At 46.8% G+C, this 17,913-nt stretch overlaps 1 protein-coding gene across 4 annotated transcripts in view; it reads left to right on the forward strand.

Annotated features, from left to right (window-relative positions):
- The window catches only part of SENP1 (SUMO specific peptidase 1), a 1,568,779-nt gene that overhangs the window by 1,404,481 nt on the left and 146,385 nt on the right, over window positions 1-17,913 (forward strand). For all 4 annotated transcript variants that reach the window (XM_069653453.1, XM_069653456.1, XM_069653457.1 and 1 more), the window contains 2 exons: window positions 271-355; window positions 1,578-1,673. In XM_069653453.1, the coding sequence (XP_069509554.1) occupies window positions 271-355; window positions 1,578-1,673 (181 nt within the window). The remainder of the gene's footprint in view (window positions 1-270; window positions 356-1,577; window positions 1,674-17,913) is intronic.

Below are 17,913 nucleotides of genomic sequence, written 5' to 3' on the forward strand. Positions count from 1 at the left end.
AAGCATAATATAGTTCCATACTGCAAACCTAACTAATAGGTGCTTAAAATGACCTGCTCAGTCATGCCATAAATGATTAAGCCATTACAATAATTTTTTAAAATGTTGTGTGTTGCTGTCAGTTTGCTTCTAGTCTCTGAGTAAATTGATTGCATAGATCAGATTCATATGTGAAAGACTGCATCCTCCTTTATGTCAGTCATCTTCATAGTGTAATAGTGAATATTGGCACATTTTTTCACATGTATTTATTTTTCCCTTTTTATGCAGGCAATATTTAAAACAAGAAAGTTTGGACAAGAAGTGCAAGGAATTTGATGCGAACGGTTGGCAGCTTATAAGCAAGAGAAGTGAGGTATGTTGTTGTTTGTCGGCAGGATCCAGCCATTCCAATAGCAAACTGATGTTTAGTTGGATACAGTACCTGGCTAGCTGTACTGTACTGTGCATAACATAAAGCACAATACGAAAAACCTGAATGAGGACACTTGTGGAGTAGTATTCGGTTTGCCTAAAATGCCAATTGAACTTACCTTTGAGTTACTTGAAGGAAGATCATGTGGTTGATGATTATGGAGATTAAATGAGTGATCTAAAGCAAGCAGATCACATTGGGTTCTATAGGAACTTTCACCAACCCTATCCTTCATTACCTTCTTAATATTCAAATTTGTATTGCGTGGTTGAGGATTATAGCTTTGGGAAGAGGCATTTCTAGGCATAGTCTCGTAATCACGCCATCACGTCTGTGTTTCACAGTTTCAATAACCCACAAGCACCTCTGCCTCAGTGCCTGCGGCCACAGAGGTGAAGTAACAATATATAGAAGATTGTGATTATAATAATGGGTTTTGCACATATATGGTCCGGTTTATTTTGGACTTTGCATGCCCTGGATCACCCATGGTAATTGCCATAGGGCACTTCTATGACACAAGCCCATTGTTAAAGTTCAGCCCAACTATTGCGCTGACTTTTTTTTCCAGCATTTCTTTCTAGGAATTTGTAACATTGTACTAGGCCCATTCCACCAGTGTATTGTGTCCATTATTGAATGTTTTATTTTTCTTAAACAACTTTTTTCTTTTTAACTTGTGGGTTTCGGACTGGTGATGATGGGACCCTTGTAAGACCAGCAACTACTCCACTGAATCCCATTATGACCATGTTTCTTGGTCACATTTATTCTTGTTAGTAACCTGTTCACAAAAACCTGATAGTTCTGAGAATGATCCAAAAGACTAAGAACCAGGGGACGCTCTGCTTTTGTTAAGGAAGTCAAAATTCTTTTCAAATGGCCCAAGCATCAGCAAAAATGCTTCACGAGCCCCAGCATAAGGAAACATAGCCATAGCGGATGGGAATAGCGCCAATGGGAGCAGGGGTGCGAAGCCACTAATGAACAGATAGCCTGAGGGAAATGTGGATGGAAACAGGGGGAAGATCAGTGGACTGCAGCTGACATCTTTCCAGTTGTGCCTATCCTTATTCAGGTTTTCCTTCTGGTTGTCTTCAAACAATCCCAATTTATAACTTTGCCTTGTCTTTAATTTCAAAATGTTACGTTTGTTTGTTAGGAAATCCCACAACAGATGAATGGAAGCGACTGTGGAATGTTTGCCTGCAAATATGCAGATTATGTTACCAAAGACAAACCAATCACATTCACACAGGTAAGCTAGAAGTTCCATCTCAATGTTTCAATTTTTCTTCTTTGGTCATTTTATGGGTATTTTTCCACATTTATGAAAATGAAATGAAAAATGTAGTGATTGGATGCCCTGTAATAGGTTGCCCACAGAGCTGGGTTCTTGCAGATCAAGCCAACATCTAATTTCACCTTAAAAACTGCTTCTCCTGCGGTTGCTGCTGATGTGCCACTGTAGGGAAGGCATGGTATCACAAGTATGACACTGACACAATGGATACAATTTGTAAAACCTTTATTGAACATGTTGGCGTTGGAGAAACTCCTATTTTGCCCTATAACTAAAATGGAAGTAGTCTTGACCATCAAACTATAAACAAAACAGTCCTAGTGTAGTCCATCAAATCAAAATGGCCTATGCTAACAAAAACCTAATGCCTGCCCTATCTCTTGTACAATCAGTGTAAATTTATGCAAAGGAAAAATCAGTGTTCAAAATAACAAAGGTGGTTGAGCAAGCTCTCCACCTCATGGAGTAAGGCTGTCCTCGTACAACACACTCTGGCTCAGTTTCTAACAGGCTAAGCTTTTCCAAACCGTTGCTTGAGGCCCACCTGGCCTTTCACATTAAAGTCTCTTTCTTGACTTTCAAAATGTATTCCAACATAAAGTTCACAAAGGTCCATCTCTGGCTCAGACCTTACAGCACACAGTTCAAGTAGGTCCCCCCTCTGTCGGGCTCAGATCTCTCATGTCACAGTTCAACACCAACTTGCACAGGGGCTCCCTTCCCCAAGCTTATTGTACTTCGGTGTCTCGCTCAATCGGGCTCATACCCCTTTCGGATGACTTTCGAATGTGCGTGGCTCTTTTACCAGACCACTGCAGGACTGCTTCAATTCAATGTTCACGTTTGCTTTCACTTAATTCGCTTTTGCTGTCTGTTGGGTTTATAACTTCAAACAATATACCTGTCACTGAGACTTTCGAATGGGCTACTTCCTTTCCCCGAACCACTCCGTTACTTAGTATCGGTGTTCTCATAGCTGCTTTTTGCTTCAAAGTTCATTCACGGGTCTGCCTTTCTTCACGTCTCATCCACACTCGTGCAGCCTTAACTTGTGATATAATGTTGCTACTTCATTTGCTTTAACACGCACCGGTCTCTCAGTTCGCTTGCCAACTCACCGACTATGTGCGCGTCTTTCTTGTTTATCTAGTTTCAATTCACGAGTCAAGGTTAGTACCACAGGCTTGGCCTCGCCTCCCCAACTCTGCCATTCACCCAGGAGGGTCACCGACGTCCTTGGAACCCAATGCAATTTTCACTTGTGGGATCTGGCCTTCTCCATGTGTCTTTCGCGGTCTGTCAGAGGCAACAACCTCCAGTAGGGAACCCTTGGGGTTTTCCAGCCGCTGCTCTCGTCTCTTGGTGCGTTGCTCTGCTCCAGTAAGTGTGCCCTCGTCCCAGAAGTTCTGCTCGTACTCATTTTCCGCCTTGCTCAGAGTGTGCCTTTAGGTGTTGCCTTTTATTTGTGTGAGGAGAGCTAACTGGTATCAGGTGTATGCACGTAGTGTAAAGTGCCTGACTTTGCCCGACCCGATTAATGGGACATGTCCAGTATGAGGTGAGGGAGTTAATCTGGTTACTCTGTCACCCTCTTCCTCATCCCAGTGTTTGTGTAAAAAGGAAGGTTGAGCGGGGAGTTGGAACTTCAGAAAATCCTATAAAATAGGATGGGGTAGATGAACAAATAAGGGGGGAATACCACGTCTCATAATCTGTTGCCTCACCACTACTCCCCGAAGACCCCTCCCCCAGTTGATCCTCCTGCACTGGTTCATCCCCAGGGTTTGGATCCATAGGCGATGGCCGTGCCCTGGCCACCGGAGAGGGAGATCCTCGGGGACTAGCGGGTGAGCCAGCCTCTGGTTTCTCACACTACCATCTCTACAGCTATTTAAACAACTTCAACGGGTAATATTTCTAGCCCCTCTGTTCTACTTTGCACAGCCATTGGTCAGGAAAGCATGATCGACAACATAACACATGCATGTCTTCTTTTTTCCCTTAATTTTTTGCAAATTAATACTGAGAGGAAAAAGTGATTTGTGTCCGTATTTATTTTTACAAATTGGTAAATGGGTAAAAAGGTAAGAGGCACAAGTTTACCTGTTTTGCTTTCTGTATACTAAACGTAAGAGGTGAGGGCTGGAGGGTTTAGAATTAATCTTGACCTCTGGCATTGCTCTGGGCAACCCTCCAGACCTTTGTTCTTCAACTGCCAAGCCATTACAAAAGGGGAAAGACCATATGCAAATTAGGCTTGTGGTCTCATGCAGAAGGGATGTGACCTAACAGTTTGCGCTGGACTGCCCCTTTGGGGGTGGGACCAAGCCTCAGTTGCATATGGTCTTCCCCTTTCTGTAATGGCTTGGTAGGCGATGAACGATGGTCTGGAGGGATGCCCAGCGCAATGCCAGAGATTTAAGATTAATTCCAAACCTTCCAGCCATCACCTCTTTTTTTATTTTGCTCTCAGTATGCTGGCATGTGCAACACTTGGAAAAAATACTACATTTGATGAATTTGCCTGCAAAAACTTTTTGCAGGGTCTTGTAGTTCGATTGAATTATTGTTCTTATATTGTCAACATTACATGTTTTGTTGTTTCTCCAGCATGGGGTCTGGCATGGATTCACATGCTCATGAATATTTCCCGTCGTCAGACTGGGAATACTCGGTAAAGAAAAAATCAGTATCAGTTTTGTTTCTGATCTGTTTTTCTTAGTAGTAACAAATCACTGGTCTCTGGGTCATACTGCCCCCAGCCAATGACTGACCTCTCCCTATGCCCCGCCCCTGGCAGCCATCCTGAGATTTTTACCGCATGTTCAAGTGTTGGGAGTCCTCGTGCTATAGCTCTCGAGCTTTTACTGCGTTTTGCGTTTTTTCCAAGAGATTTATCTCATTTTTTTCTGTCAATCGAGCCTCAAGCTCCACCGTTTCTACTTTTGATCAACGGGAACCCGTTTTGGAATTTTCTACGCCCCTCAAGGTGAAGTTTTCGTCGAGTTACGCTTCTCAGAGGATTCCAGAAGTTTGAGGCCTACCTCGTGGACATGGCCCAGGATAAAGGAAGCTCGACACCCGGATCCAAGCTGTTTAGGAACTGCTGTGGATGCGGATTACAGAATGTGTTCAAGGAGGACGAGCATTTGAGATGCCTCTACTGCCTTCACGGAGACAAAACGGAGGTGGAGCAGGACTGTACGTTTTGCATGAACATGACGGATCGGACTATGAGGGATCGTTGGACCCGTCTCGCCAGCTGGCTGGAAGGAAAGAGCCCAGCAGTTGAGAAGAAGTCCGAGCGGTCTTCTAGTTCCTGTGAGGGCGCTCCAGCGACGGGGGCCCAACAGCAGGCAAAGCACCACGGGCACCGGGAGCGCTGAACGGTCGGGCTCCTCGGCTGCCAGGCAGGCGCACCTTCACCGGCGCCATCAACCACGAGCCAGCGCTCTGGCTCGGGGAAGAGAAAGGAACCAGCCGAAGGGGAGTGAGGCGGTGACCCTCCCCCCAAGGTGAAGGCCTCAAGCGCACCCAAGGTGGTGAAGGCCTTGATTCACCCGGCTAAGGCCTCTACCGAGGTAGTCGCGATGGCCCTGGCGAAGCCTGTGGAGGCTACCCCAGTGGAGGCAACCTCGGGGCCCAGAGTTTCCCTGCCACCGTGGAGGGAATCCTTTTTTCAGCCCATCGAGAAGACCCCCTTGAAGACTCTGGTGGAAAAAGAGGGGGTGGGGGGCGGTGGCCGTTACGGACACAGCCTCCGAGGAGGAGTTGGTGGAAGTCGTGGAGGGCCTCACAGGAAGTTTGGGGAGGCCCCCTCCCACGGGAGGTATCCCGACGAGGGGGACAAAGAAAGTGACGTGGCGCCAACAAGTCTCCCATGGAGGAGGAGCAACCATCGCGCCCGTCGCAACCCGAGCCACAAGACAACTCGGTGGCCATTTTGATGGCAATCCAAACCTTATGCATGGTGATAAGGACGAGATTGCCCCTACCACCAACGGACGATCCTGCGGAACCGGACCCGTCGGGAAGCCCTCCAAACAAGAGGAGGAGAGTTCAACCAGACCCGCCCTTCCAGCCCTCATGGCCTTCTCAGCCGTTGTCTCCTTCTCCTTCCCCTTTCCCTGGGGATGACACGGGAACAGATACGGCCACGACAGGGACGGATGATGACGGTGGTGACGATGGGACGGACCTCCCACCACCACCTCCTCGGGCCTCCCCACCAGACGAAATTGGCTCCTTCCACGCCATGATTGCCAGGGCATCCAAGCTTTTCCAGCTCTGCCCTGAAGAACAAAAGAAGAAAGGATTCCTCTACCAACGGCGCGAGGCCAAAAGGAAGACGGTCCTCGCGGTGCTGTTGCTGGATGACATCTGGGACGAGGGACTTGTTCTTCTGAAGAACCCGTCCACGACACCTGCCAAAAGGGACCGGTATGAGAAGTAGTACCGGGTTCCCGAAGCCGCCCCCTTGAGCCTTAGGGCACAACCGACCCCGGATTCGGTCGTCTCTGCGGCAGCCAAGAAGAAAGCAGGGGGGGCATCGGCCTCAACTTCTACTTCCCCACCAGACGGTGAGGGAAAGAAACTGGACGCCATGGGACGACGAGTCATCTTGTCGGCGGCGACGATGATTAAGGCGGCCAACGCCCTAGCTATTGTGGCCCACTACGACAGGGAGTTGTGGTACAAGATCGCCCCCCTGTTGGACTTCCTACCGAATGACAAGAGGGCAGAGGCCCTGGCGTTCCTACAGGAGGGTGAGGTGGTGTCAGACTACGCCATAACAGTAGCCACAGACATTGCCGACACCAGTTTCCGCCAGTTGGGCAAAGGCGTTTGCCTTCTACGGCGGGGGTGGCTCAAGGCGACGGATTTCCGCCAAGACGTGCAAGCCTAGGTTTTGGACATGCCCTTCGACGGGAACAATCTGTTTGGAAAGACAGTGGATGAGTCACTGCAGGCCATCAAGACCGACACAGAGACGGCTCGGGCCTTGGGAGTTCTGCAGCAACAACGGCCGCCCTTTCGGAACTCCGAAGGCAAGCAAGGTGACTCCAAAGGATTCGGCAGCGGCTCCTCGACATACCGTCAGGCGGCCCGCTCCTCGTCGCAGGAAGCCTACAGAGGACGAGGCAAGTCAGGTTGATCTCGCTGTCATCGCCAGGGAGGCCAAGGCGGCAAGGCAGCTGCCAAGCAAGGTTGAACCGGCCGTTGCATCGTTCCCCCACCGGAGCACCCCGGTGGGAGGCCGGCTGACTAAGTTCGTCAGCGTGTGCGAGTCCATCTCCACCGACCGTTGGGCGCTGGATGCCCTGGCCCACGGGCACACTCTCGAATTTCTAAAGAAGTTCCCCCGCATTCCCCCCGTGGCCAGGAAGGAAAACCACGTCCCTCAACTGCTGTTAGAGGTAAGTGCGATGCTCAAGAAAGGATCCATCGAGCTCGTCCCAAGGAGGCTCCGTGGCTCCTGAGTATACTCGAGATACTTCCTCATCAGAAAGAAGACAGGAGGATGGCGTCCCATCCTGAACCTGCGTCGACTGAACAAATACATCAAGGCACAGAAGTTCTGGATGGTCACCCTCCAGCACGTGCTGGGCCAGCTGGAGGAAGGCGACTTCCGATCGTCGTTGGATTTGGAGGATGCGTACTTTCACATCCCCATTCTAAAAGGACACCGAAAGTTTCTCATGTTCGTAGTCCAAGGACGGCACTACCAGTTCAAGGCCCTCCCATTCGGATTGAAGTTGGCGCCCAGGGTATTCACCAAGTGCCTAGCACCGGTGGCGGCACTGCTGCGCCTGCAGGGAATCCACGTCTACCCCTACCTGGACAATTGGCTCATCTGAGCAAGGACAAGGAACTCGCCGTCGAACACACAGCGAAGACCGTCCGGCTGCTTACGGACCTGGGTTTCTCCATCAACTTCCCCAAATCCCATCTGGTCCCGTCGCAGGTCGCACTGTTTCTGGGAGCCAAGCTCGACACAGCGCGGTTGGCGTCGCCGTCGGAGGAAAGGACGAAGGCCATCCTGGGCAAGGTGCAGCGTCTGCTGGCCACGGACGTGGCATGGGTGAGGTCCATCAAGTCCCTTCTCGGAATGATATCCTTGTGTATCTATCTGGTGCGCCTGTGCAGGCTTCGGATGCGTCCCCTACAGGAGTTCCTCGACGCCTGTTGGATGCAAGTGGCAGGCAGCTTCGAGGACAGGATCTCACTCAACAAGGTTTTCCGCCAAGCAATCCGGTGGTGGGGCACCCACGCGCATCTCGTGGTGGGCACAGACTTTCAGACCCCAGCACACCAGGTGACGGTGACGACGGATGCCTCCCTGGAGGGGTGGGGAGCGCACACCGAAGATCTTCACGCGAGAGGCCTTTGGCTTCAGGAGGAGAGGCTGCTCCACATCAACATACTGGAGCTCCGAGCAGTGTTCTGGGCCCTCGGGTCGTTCCTCCCGTCACTCAAGGACAAGGTGGTGAGGATCTTCACCGACACACCAGCACGATGTTCTACATCCGGAAGCAGGGAGGAACCAGATCCCCCGCCCAATCCAAGGAAGCCCAGGATCTGTGGCATTGGGCCGTTGCCCAGGGGATGTTTCTGGTGCCCTTTCATCTAGCAGGGATATAAAACACCATTGCCGACTCACTCAGCAGGGAGCTACGCTCGTGCCACGAGTGGGAAATATGCCAGGATCAAGTGGATCTACTCTTCCAGCGATGGGGCAAACACCAGATCGACCTGTTCGCAACGGCGACGAACTCTAAGTGCCAGAGGTTCGCCAGCAGGTTTCCCCAGCCGAGGAGCATGGGCAATGCTTTCTCGTTCCGCTGGGACGGCCCGTTCCTGTATGCGTTCCCTCCGTTGCCGTTGCTGCTCCGACTCGTCAACAAACTCGAGAGGTCCCGGTGCAGGTTGATCCTCGTCGCACCGGCGTGGCCGAGACAGATCTGGTTCCCGGACCTTCTGGACTTGTCAGCGTCCCCACCAGACAAACTGTCGACGGACGCAGATCTTCTCTCCAGAGAGGGAGGCGCCATCCTTCATCACGACCCGAAGTTGCTGAACTTGCAGGCCTGGCTCCTGCAGCACTAGAGTGTGGAGGGTACGATATCCTGGCGGACTGCAAGGAGGTTTTTGCAAAGGCCAGGGCGTCCTCAACTCTCAAGTGCTACGGACACAAGTGGAAGAGGTTCTCTGTCTGGTGCCGTGCACAGAAGATTAACCCTCTACGGATTACGGCCCCTCAGGTGCTACCGTACCAACTGTCGCTGGCCAAGGCGGGACTAGCGCATGCTTCCATCAAGATACAACTGGCAGCGATTTCCCGATACACCAGAACTAAAGGACGAGCCATCCCTGTGGTCTCATCGCCTGGTGAAAGAATTTATGAAAGGACTGTTCTGTTCGTTCCCGCCGGTGAAGGCTCTGGCCCCTGCGTGGGAGCTCAATGTGGTGCTGACCAGGCTCATGGGGCTGCCATTCGAGCCTCTGCATTCGGCACCGTTGAAGTTCCTGTCGTGGACGGTAGCATTTCTTGTGGCCATCGCCTCCGCACGACGAGTGGGAGAGATCCAGGCCCTATCCTGCAAGCCTCCATACTTTACTTTTCACGAGACAAGGGTGATGCTGAGGACGTACCCCTCCTTTATGTCCAAGGTGCCGTCGGACTTCCATCTCAGCGAGCCCTTGGTGTTACCAGTTTTCTTCCCGTCGCCTTTGTCGCCGGCCGAGAGGACTTTGCACTCGCTGGATGTAGCTAGAGCGCTGAAGTTCTACGTGGACCGCGCAAAGAGTTTTCGGAAGACGTCACAGCTGTTTGTGAACTTTGGACCTGTGAACCAAGGGAAGGCCCTCTCGAAGGCTTCCATTTCCAGATGGCTCTCCGGCTGCATCATGCACTGTCACCGGTTGGCGAACCGACCGTTGCCTAGCCGTCCAAGAGCCCATTCAATGAGCGATCGCTGCTACCACAGCGTTCTTGTCTGATGTGCCCCTGCTGGACATCTGCAGGTCTGCTAGACACACACCTTCACAAGATTCTACTGTGTCGACCGGGATTCCAGGGAGGAGTCCAGAGTCGGCCAAGCAGTGCTGCGCAACCAGTTCGCCTGAAGGTGGGCCTGGTGAGGAGGTGAGAGTTGCTTAATGTCGAGTTTATGTGATGCTTAATATTGAGCCTTTGCCACCTCCCGTGGTTGTGCATGTGTGTACTGCTATCTATTCTTATATTCATGAGCATGTTAATCCATGCCAGACCCCATGCTGGAGAAGGAACAAGTTACTTACCTGTAACTGTTGTTCTCCAGCATGGGTCTGGCATGGATTCACATGCGAACCCTCACTCCTACCCCTCTGCGGCTCTTCACTTGGTCATACTGCCACTTTACGTGCTACCAAATCTGAAGATGGCTGCCAGAGGAGGGGCTTATGTAGAGGGCAGTCATTGGCTGGGAGCAGTATGACCCAGAGACCAGTGATTGGTTATTAGGAGAAAGACAGTTCAGAAACGAAACTGATTTTTTTCTTTACTTAGGATTCCCAGCCTGACGACGGAATATTCATGAGCATGTGAATCCATGCCAGACCCATGAAGGAGAACAACAGTTACAGGTAAGTAGCTTGTTCCTTATACATATTATGTCTATTATGTTGTAAATATGGTGGTGTGATTGTTTTTATTTGTCCTTACCTGTGTTCCAGTAGCCTTTCTGGAACTGGAATCCTGGGAATCCAGGAGTCCGTTTTTGGCCAGACTATGATGGGGTGGGGTGCTTGGAATAAACTGTCATGCAGAGTGAACTTCTCCCATCATTTCATTGGCAGTGTGGGATCAGTGAGAGCGCCCCACGCTTTCTGAACCGTTCTCGCTGCACGGAGAGCCTTGTCCTCTAGAAATGGTTTGGACATCGGCTGCATAAGGACACAGAGGTAAAGCTTGACGTGAGCGACTTAGCTCTTGACAGCTCGGCCACCCAGCACTCGGGTGAAGACACCAATAAGGAGCAGGGATATGAGTACAAGTCCCAAAACACAGGCAACGTGGCAGAGGTGCTGTGACATTGAACAGAAGGAACAGACAGTTTGCAATGCAATTAAAACCATCAATTAAAACCATCTCACTGGTGATGGAGAGCTTGTGCATGCATGAAGTACAAAGTGCTGGTGACAACGAGTGCATGCATGCGTAAGCCAACATATGCTCTCTGAGGTGGCAATGGCATACTAAGTAACAACAAAACAACGAAGTGTTCAGCTTTGATATAATCTAGACCAGGAGTCACCAAGCTTTACGTTGGCATGAGCTACTTGTTGTTAATGGCCAAGAGGCGGGAGCTAGTGGAGTGGGGGTGTCCATAAGTATGAGATTTTGTACCAAGATCTTTTTGGGCAGTTTATCTGCTCTTTAAGAAATTAGCATATGCATTTACCATGATATTAATAACTTCAAGACATCTTCATTTCATTATTTTCCATTAGTAACAGTCTCCTAAAAATTTTCAAGCATATCAGAATGTAGGAAACCAATCGGGTCTTTCAGTGTGAAGGTGGACACTGCATGCTAGCCACCAGTGATTAGCAATCTGGTGTGTCGCTTAAAACAGCACTCAGATGCTCTCAGACCGTGTCAACGTTTTGATTTCAGGAAGTTCCTTTCTGAAAAAGGCATATTCGCAGAGCTAAGCAATGACATTGACTGATAGTGCAGATACCCCCCTTGCCATAGTGTTTACACCTAACTGCACACCTGACATGACGGATATAAATTGATATGATATGCTAAGTAATTTATAACGCGCCTGTACACAAGTGTTTCTAGGCGCATGAACAATTCAGAAGTTTTTAAAATCTCTTACAGCAGACTCACTTCGCTGTTCACAATTGCACCATCTGTAAAAGTACATTTGTTTTGCATCAAATAATTAAACACTTTGAAGGATGCCTCTTAACAGCATTTGCATTGCAGCGTTTAGTTTATCTACTTATTAGGATTGCAGATAGCTTCCTTTGGGAACATTATTTCCATTAATTTGTCTGTTATTGTAAAATGCCCATCAACGTTACTCTCCTCCCCTCCCACAGTGTAACTTGGACACCGTAGATTGAAGATGCCCTTTTTTTTTTTTACCCTTGAAGAAAAAGAAACAGTTGCCCATTCTAGATGTAAATTGCTCATCTTTTGCATTTTGTTGGATGGCGCGTCTACATCTGAATCCAGGATTTCAACAAGGATAGCTTGTTCCTTTTGGGGCTGCATGTGCAAAAACAATGTAATGAGTATATCAATCTGTGTTATAAGGCTTTTAAAAAATTCAGCATGTACCACGTTCTGCTTTGTCAAAAAGAATCCACTGCCAGTTTAGTATATGTAGAATTCATGCAAATTGCCCACAATGCCAAGTCACAGACTTCAGCCAAGGAAAAGAAAGACAAACCTATTTGTTTTTTTGGTCAAAATAATTGGCGAAATGAAAAAATGAACACGTGGAAACCATATGATTGTTATCTGGGAATACAACTGGCTATACTCACAGGGCTAAACTAACATTCTGCTGTATAGCAATGACTTTAAACCCAACCAGATATATGATCGTTATATTAACATTTTGAGCTAAGAGAGTATGGTTGTAGTTAGGGAACGACTTATTCATAATGGGTTGCAGCGTGCTCCCCCTTCTCCCCCGCCTCTCCTCGTCTGCCCTTTATCTAGGAGGCTGTATCACAGAATCTGTGCTTCTCCCTGCAGGTATCATGCAGGTCATACTGGTGCATGACCAATGGGCCATGCCTGGCTTGCACGTCCAGCTCTCTCTGACATATTGAGGGTTCCAGTATCACAGAAATGTTTTAAAATGACTATTATGACATATTTTCTGCAATGGCATCAATGTGTTTTACAGTGTCCACGTACTGTTGATGACCAGGAATCTATTGGAAATTCCCGTGTGTTAGAGAATTGCTTGTTAATTGGTTTCTTTACCCAGTTATTAGAAAAACAGTTCTCATAAATTCTATTATTTCAACACAGTATTGAAAGTCAGAAAAATCCCCTGCCAGTATTTGAACATGGGCATACAGGATCCCCACAAATTTCTGTAGATCTCCCGGTTTGTCTGCATATCTGAAGGGGATAAATCCTATTAACTTTTCTCCCATCCCATGATTCTCCTCAATGTTCTCTCCCTTTATTGACCACCCTGTTTTGTACACTGCTCTGTTACTTAGTAACTAGGTTTAAGCTATATTAATTCTATACGTTGCAAAATATATACATACAAACCACTGCTCGTTTTTCTCATCTGATAACTTAATTCGTACTCTTGTTTGGCAGAACATAGGCTGAAACAGAACTTTCAAATCATGTTTTTCAAGTCCTGGTATTGATATTGTACAGGGGTTAAGTGGGGGGTGGGAGGAACTCATCAGCAAATGCAAGCACCAGAATGCAGTGCAGCTATAAGTTTTACACATTTGCTTATATGAATTCCTGTATTGGGGCATGCATAGAGGTGACTCCTCCATAACACAGCACAGCAAATTCAATATTAACCTTTAATGCAAGTGGGGCAGTACTACCTTAAAACAAAGAACTTTGTATTTTCTAATAAAAATAAAAAATTCAATTTTACCATAATTATCAACACATTCCGCTGAATGTACCTTTTTGCTTGAAAGCTGGGACTCACAGGGGTTGTCCTTTTTTCTTTAAAGACACACCACACACACGCACTTGGGGCAAAAATCTTTTATAGCTGTAGCTTTATTTTCCCTATTCTCTTTGAAAGCCTACAATCACTAGCCTACAAATGAATGCTAACCAAAATAAATCTAAAGAAACAGTGAGACTGAAACAATCACAGCTCCTGCGTTGTTTCACACAGCATGCAGATTTATGCACCCTTTCCCTTTCGAATCGGCCATCATGTGCACCTCTTGGTGACAATGGCCACTAAACAAATATCCGTCTACTTTGGTTATTGATAGTAAACCCCTTATTGCCCTGAGCCCTTCAAGCCCAGATGCAGCACTTCCTCTCACCATGCACACAGCTTTTTACTATTTGCTTTGCAGGAAGAGAATAGGACTCGGGAAGGGGAAGCCACTCAGGACTTCAGACACCAGAATAAACAAACTCTGCTAATTTTGGTGTCTGATGCTAGGAGCTACTGAGAAGCCTCAGGCGAGCTACCACTGACTCGCGATCTGCTGGTTGGAGATCCTGGATCTAGACATACACAGCAGTCTGCTACTTTAAACATAAACATAGAAACTCTTGTGTTATACTAATTTTAAACATGCAGTCCAACAATGCTTGTTCTCCACTATGTTTCTTAGCGTATCCTGGAGAACCCCCTTGTGTCATGGGATCTTTGAATTGAAACCTTTAAGATGTACCTCAGGGCTGCTGGTGGTGCTGACTTCTCAGATGATCATAAGGAGACAGCACTCCTTAATTGTATTGGCACAGAAGGTTATAGACATCAGGCAGGAGATGATGTTAATGATTTCCGAAATTGAGGGTGGCAGAGAGATTGTTAAAAGCATTTGTGAAACAGCCTTATCAAAACTGGAGCAATGTTTCAGCTAGAAACTCGATGTGGCATTGGGACGTTATAATTTCCTTTGTGTGCAGAGACCTGGTGAAGTTGTAGATGCTTCCTTCACAGCAGGGTCAATGATGAATATATAAAAGACCAGGTCATGATGAAAACATGAATTCAAAGATCAGGGAATCGTCGTGGATTGACAAAGCCCCCACACTCGAAGGTTTTGAAATAGCTAGGGCTAGAAAATATACGAAAATTATTGGATTGCCAACAGATCTCACTCAGAATCTTACACAGTTATTGAGCACTTTGTGATGGATGTAAAACCGTACAACTCACTGCAGAAATGTCTGATTAGACATCCCGCAAAATAACGTTGAGACTACTCGTTACGGTTAAAGTTAAACCTTGTTAACGAAGGAACTATTAGGTGCTCAGAATAGATTGCCAATTGTTGACTGTCTTTGTCATTTCTGTATGATGTCAAGTGAAACTTTAAAATATTTAATTACAGAATGTACAGTACTCTGTGACCATCGTGAAGTAATGTTCAAACTCTATTTTTAGAAATAGGCTATTACTCTTGCGTCCTGCCCCCTTTCCTCCATACTGTACGGGCGTCCCTCGCGAGGGACCAGAAAAACCTTCTTCCCCTTCCAATTTAGAGGCGCGTGAGGGCGTGACCCTGAGAGCATGGGCTCACCTGACTCCAACCACAGGCGCCGCCACTCCGCAATGCCCTTTTCCGCATCGACAGGAACAGGCCGATTTCACCAGGGCTCTTGGTTTTGGCTTCAGCCATGTAATACCACGTGCTCTTCCCCAGATATTCTTCTGTCTTGTCTTTTCTTTTTCATCTAGATACTTGGTCCTCCGATGTCACGCTCCCCCCCGGTGCATGTCTACTTCGACGGGCTTCAGCAGGTGTCCAGCCTGCAAGGGGCTCTTCCCCACATCAGACCCCCACACCCTTTGCCTCCGCTGCCTTGGCCCCGACTATTGCTGGGAAGGTTGCTCAGCATGCGACTCCTTGACACCTCGGGCACTGAAGAACAGGCTAGCTAGGTGGAGCGAGTTCTTCCAGATGTCACCTCCTAAGGACCTAAAGGACTTTGTTAAACTTCGTTCAAGGCCTAAGGTAAGGCCTCTATTCACCTTTGCACGCTGTTTCATTATTTTCCATTAGTAACAGTCTCCTAAAAATTTTCAAGCATATCAGAATGTAGGAAACCAATCGGGTCTTTCAGTGTGAAGGTGGACACTGCATGCTAGCCACCAGTGATTAGCAATCTGGTGTGTCGCTTAAAACAGCACTCAGATGCTCTCAGACCGTGTCAACGTTTTGATTTCAGGAAGTTCCTTTCTGAAAAAGGCATATTCGCAGAGCTAAGCAATGACATTGACTGATAGTGCAGATACCCCCCTTGCCATAGTGTTTACACCTAACTGCACACCTGACATGACGGATATAAATTGATATGATATGCTAAGTAATTTATAACGCGCCTGTACACAAGTGTTTCTAGGCGCATGAACAATTCAGAAGTTTTTAAAATCTCTTACAGCAGACTCACTTCGCTGTTCACAATTGCACCATCTGTAAAAGTACATTTGTTTTGCATCAAATAATTAAACACTTTGAAGGATGCCTCTTAACAGCATTTGCATTGCAGCGTTTAGTTTATCTACTTATTAGGATTGCAGATAGCTTCCTTTGGGAACATTATTTCCATTAATTTGTCTGTTATTGTAAAATGCCCATCAACGTTACTCTCCTCCCCTCCCACAGTGTAACTTGGACACCGTAGATTGAAGATGCCCTTTTTTTTTTTTACCCTTGAAGAAAAAGAAACAGTTGCCCATTCTAGATGTAAATTGCTCATCTTTTGCATTTTGTTGGATGGCGCGTCTACATCTGAATCCAGGATTTCAACAAGGATAGCTTGTTCCTTTTGGGGCTGCATGTGCAAAAACAATGTAATGAGTATATCAATCTGTGTTATAAGGCTTTTAAAAAATTCAGCATGTACCACGTTCTGCTTTGTCAAAAAGAATCCACTGCCAGTTTAGTATATGTAGAATTCATGCAAATTGCCCACAATGCCAAGTCACAGACTTCAGCCAAGGAAAAGAAAGACAAACCTATTTGTTTTTTTGGTCAAAATAATTGGCGAAATGAAAAAATGAACACGTGGAAACCATATGATTGTTATCTGGGAATACAACTGGCTATACTCACAGGGCTAAACTAACATTCTGCTGTATAGCAATGACTTTAAACCCAACCAGATATATGATCGTTATATTAACATTTTGAGCTAAGAGAGTATGGTTGTAGTTAGGGAACGACTTATTCATAATGGGTTGCAGCGTGCTCCCCCTTCTCCCCCGCCTCTCCTCGTCTGCCCTTTATCTAGGAGGCTGTATCACAGAATCTGTGCTTCTCCCTGCAGGTATCATGCAGGTCATACTGGTGCATGACCAATGGGCCATGCCTGGCTTGCACGTCCAGCTCTCTCTGACATATTGAGGGTTCCAGTATCACAGAAATGTTTTAAAATGACTATTATGACATATTTTCTGCAATGGCATCAATGTGTTTTACAGTGTCCACGTACTGTTGATGACCAGGAATCTATTGGAAATTCCCGTGTGTTAGAGAATTGCTTGTTAATTGGTTTCTTTACCCAGTTATTAGAAAAACAGTTCTCATAAATTCTATTATTTCAACACAGTATTGAAAGTCAGAAAAATCCCCTGCCAGTATTTGAACATGGGCATACAGGATCCCCACAAATTTCTGTAGATCTCCCGGTTTGTCTGCATATCTGAAGGGGATAAATCCTATTAACTTTTCTCCCATCCCATGATTCTCCTCAATGTTCTCCCCCTTTATTGACCACCCTGTTTTGTACACTGCTCTGTTACTTAGTAACTAGGTTTAAGCTATATTAATTCTATACGTTGCAAAATATATACATACAAACCACTGCTCGTTTTTCTCATCTGATAACTTAATTCGTACTCTTGTTTGGCAGAACATAGGCTGAAACAGAACTTTCAAATCATGTTTTTCAAGTCCTGGTATTGATATTGTACAGGGGTTAAGTGGGGGGTGGGAGGAACTCATCAGCAAATGCAAGCACCAGAATGCAGTGCAGCTATAAGTTTTACACATTTGCTTATATGAATTCCTGTATTGGGGCATGCATAGAGGTGACTCCTCCATAACACAGCACAGCAAATTCAATATTAACCTTTAATGCAAGTGGGGCAGTACTACCTTAAAACAAAGAACTTTGTATTTTCTAATAAAAATAAAAAATTCAATTTTACCATAATTATCAACACATTCCGCTGAATGTACCTTTTTGCTTGAAAGCTGGGACTCACAGGGGTTGTCCTTTTTTCTTTAAAGACACACCACACACACGCACTTGGGGCAAAAATCTTTTATAGCTGTAGCTTTATTTTCCCTATTCTCTTTGAAAGCCTACAATCACTAGCCTACAAATGAATGCTAACCAAAATAAATCTAAAGAAACAGTGAGACTGAAACAATCACAGCTCCTGCGTTGTTTCACACAGCATGCAGATTTATGCACCCTTTCCCTTTCGAATCGGCCATCATGTGC

Source organism: Ambystoma mexicanum, chromosome 3q, assembly GCF_040938575.1.
Source record: "Ambystoma mexicanum isolate Mex_15411 chromosome 3q, UKY_AmexF1_1, whole genome shotgun sequence".
NCBI lineage: Eukaryota > Metazoa > Chordata > Amphibia > Caudata > Ambystomatidae > Ambystoma > Ambystoma mexicanum.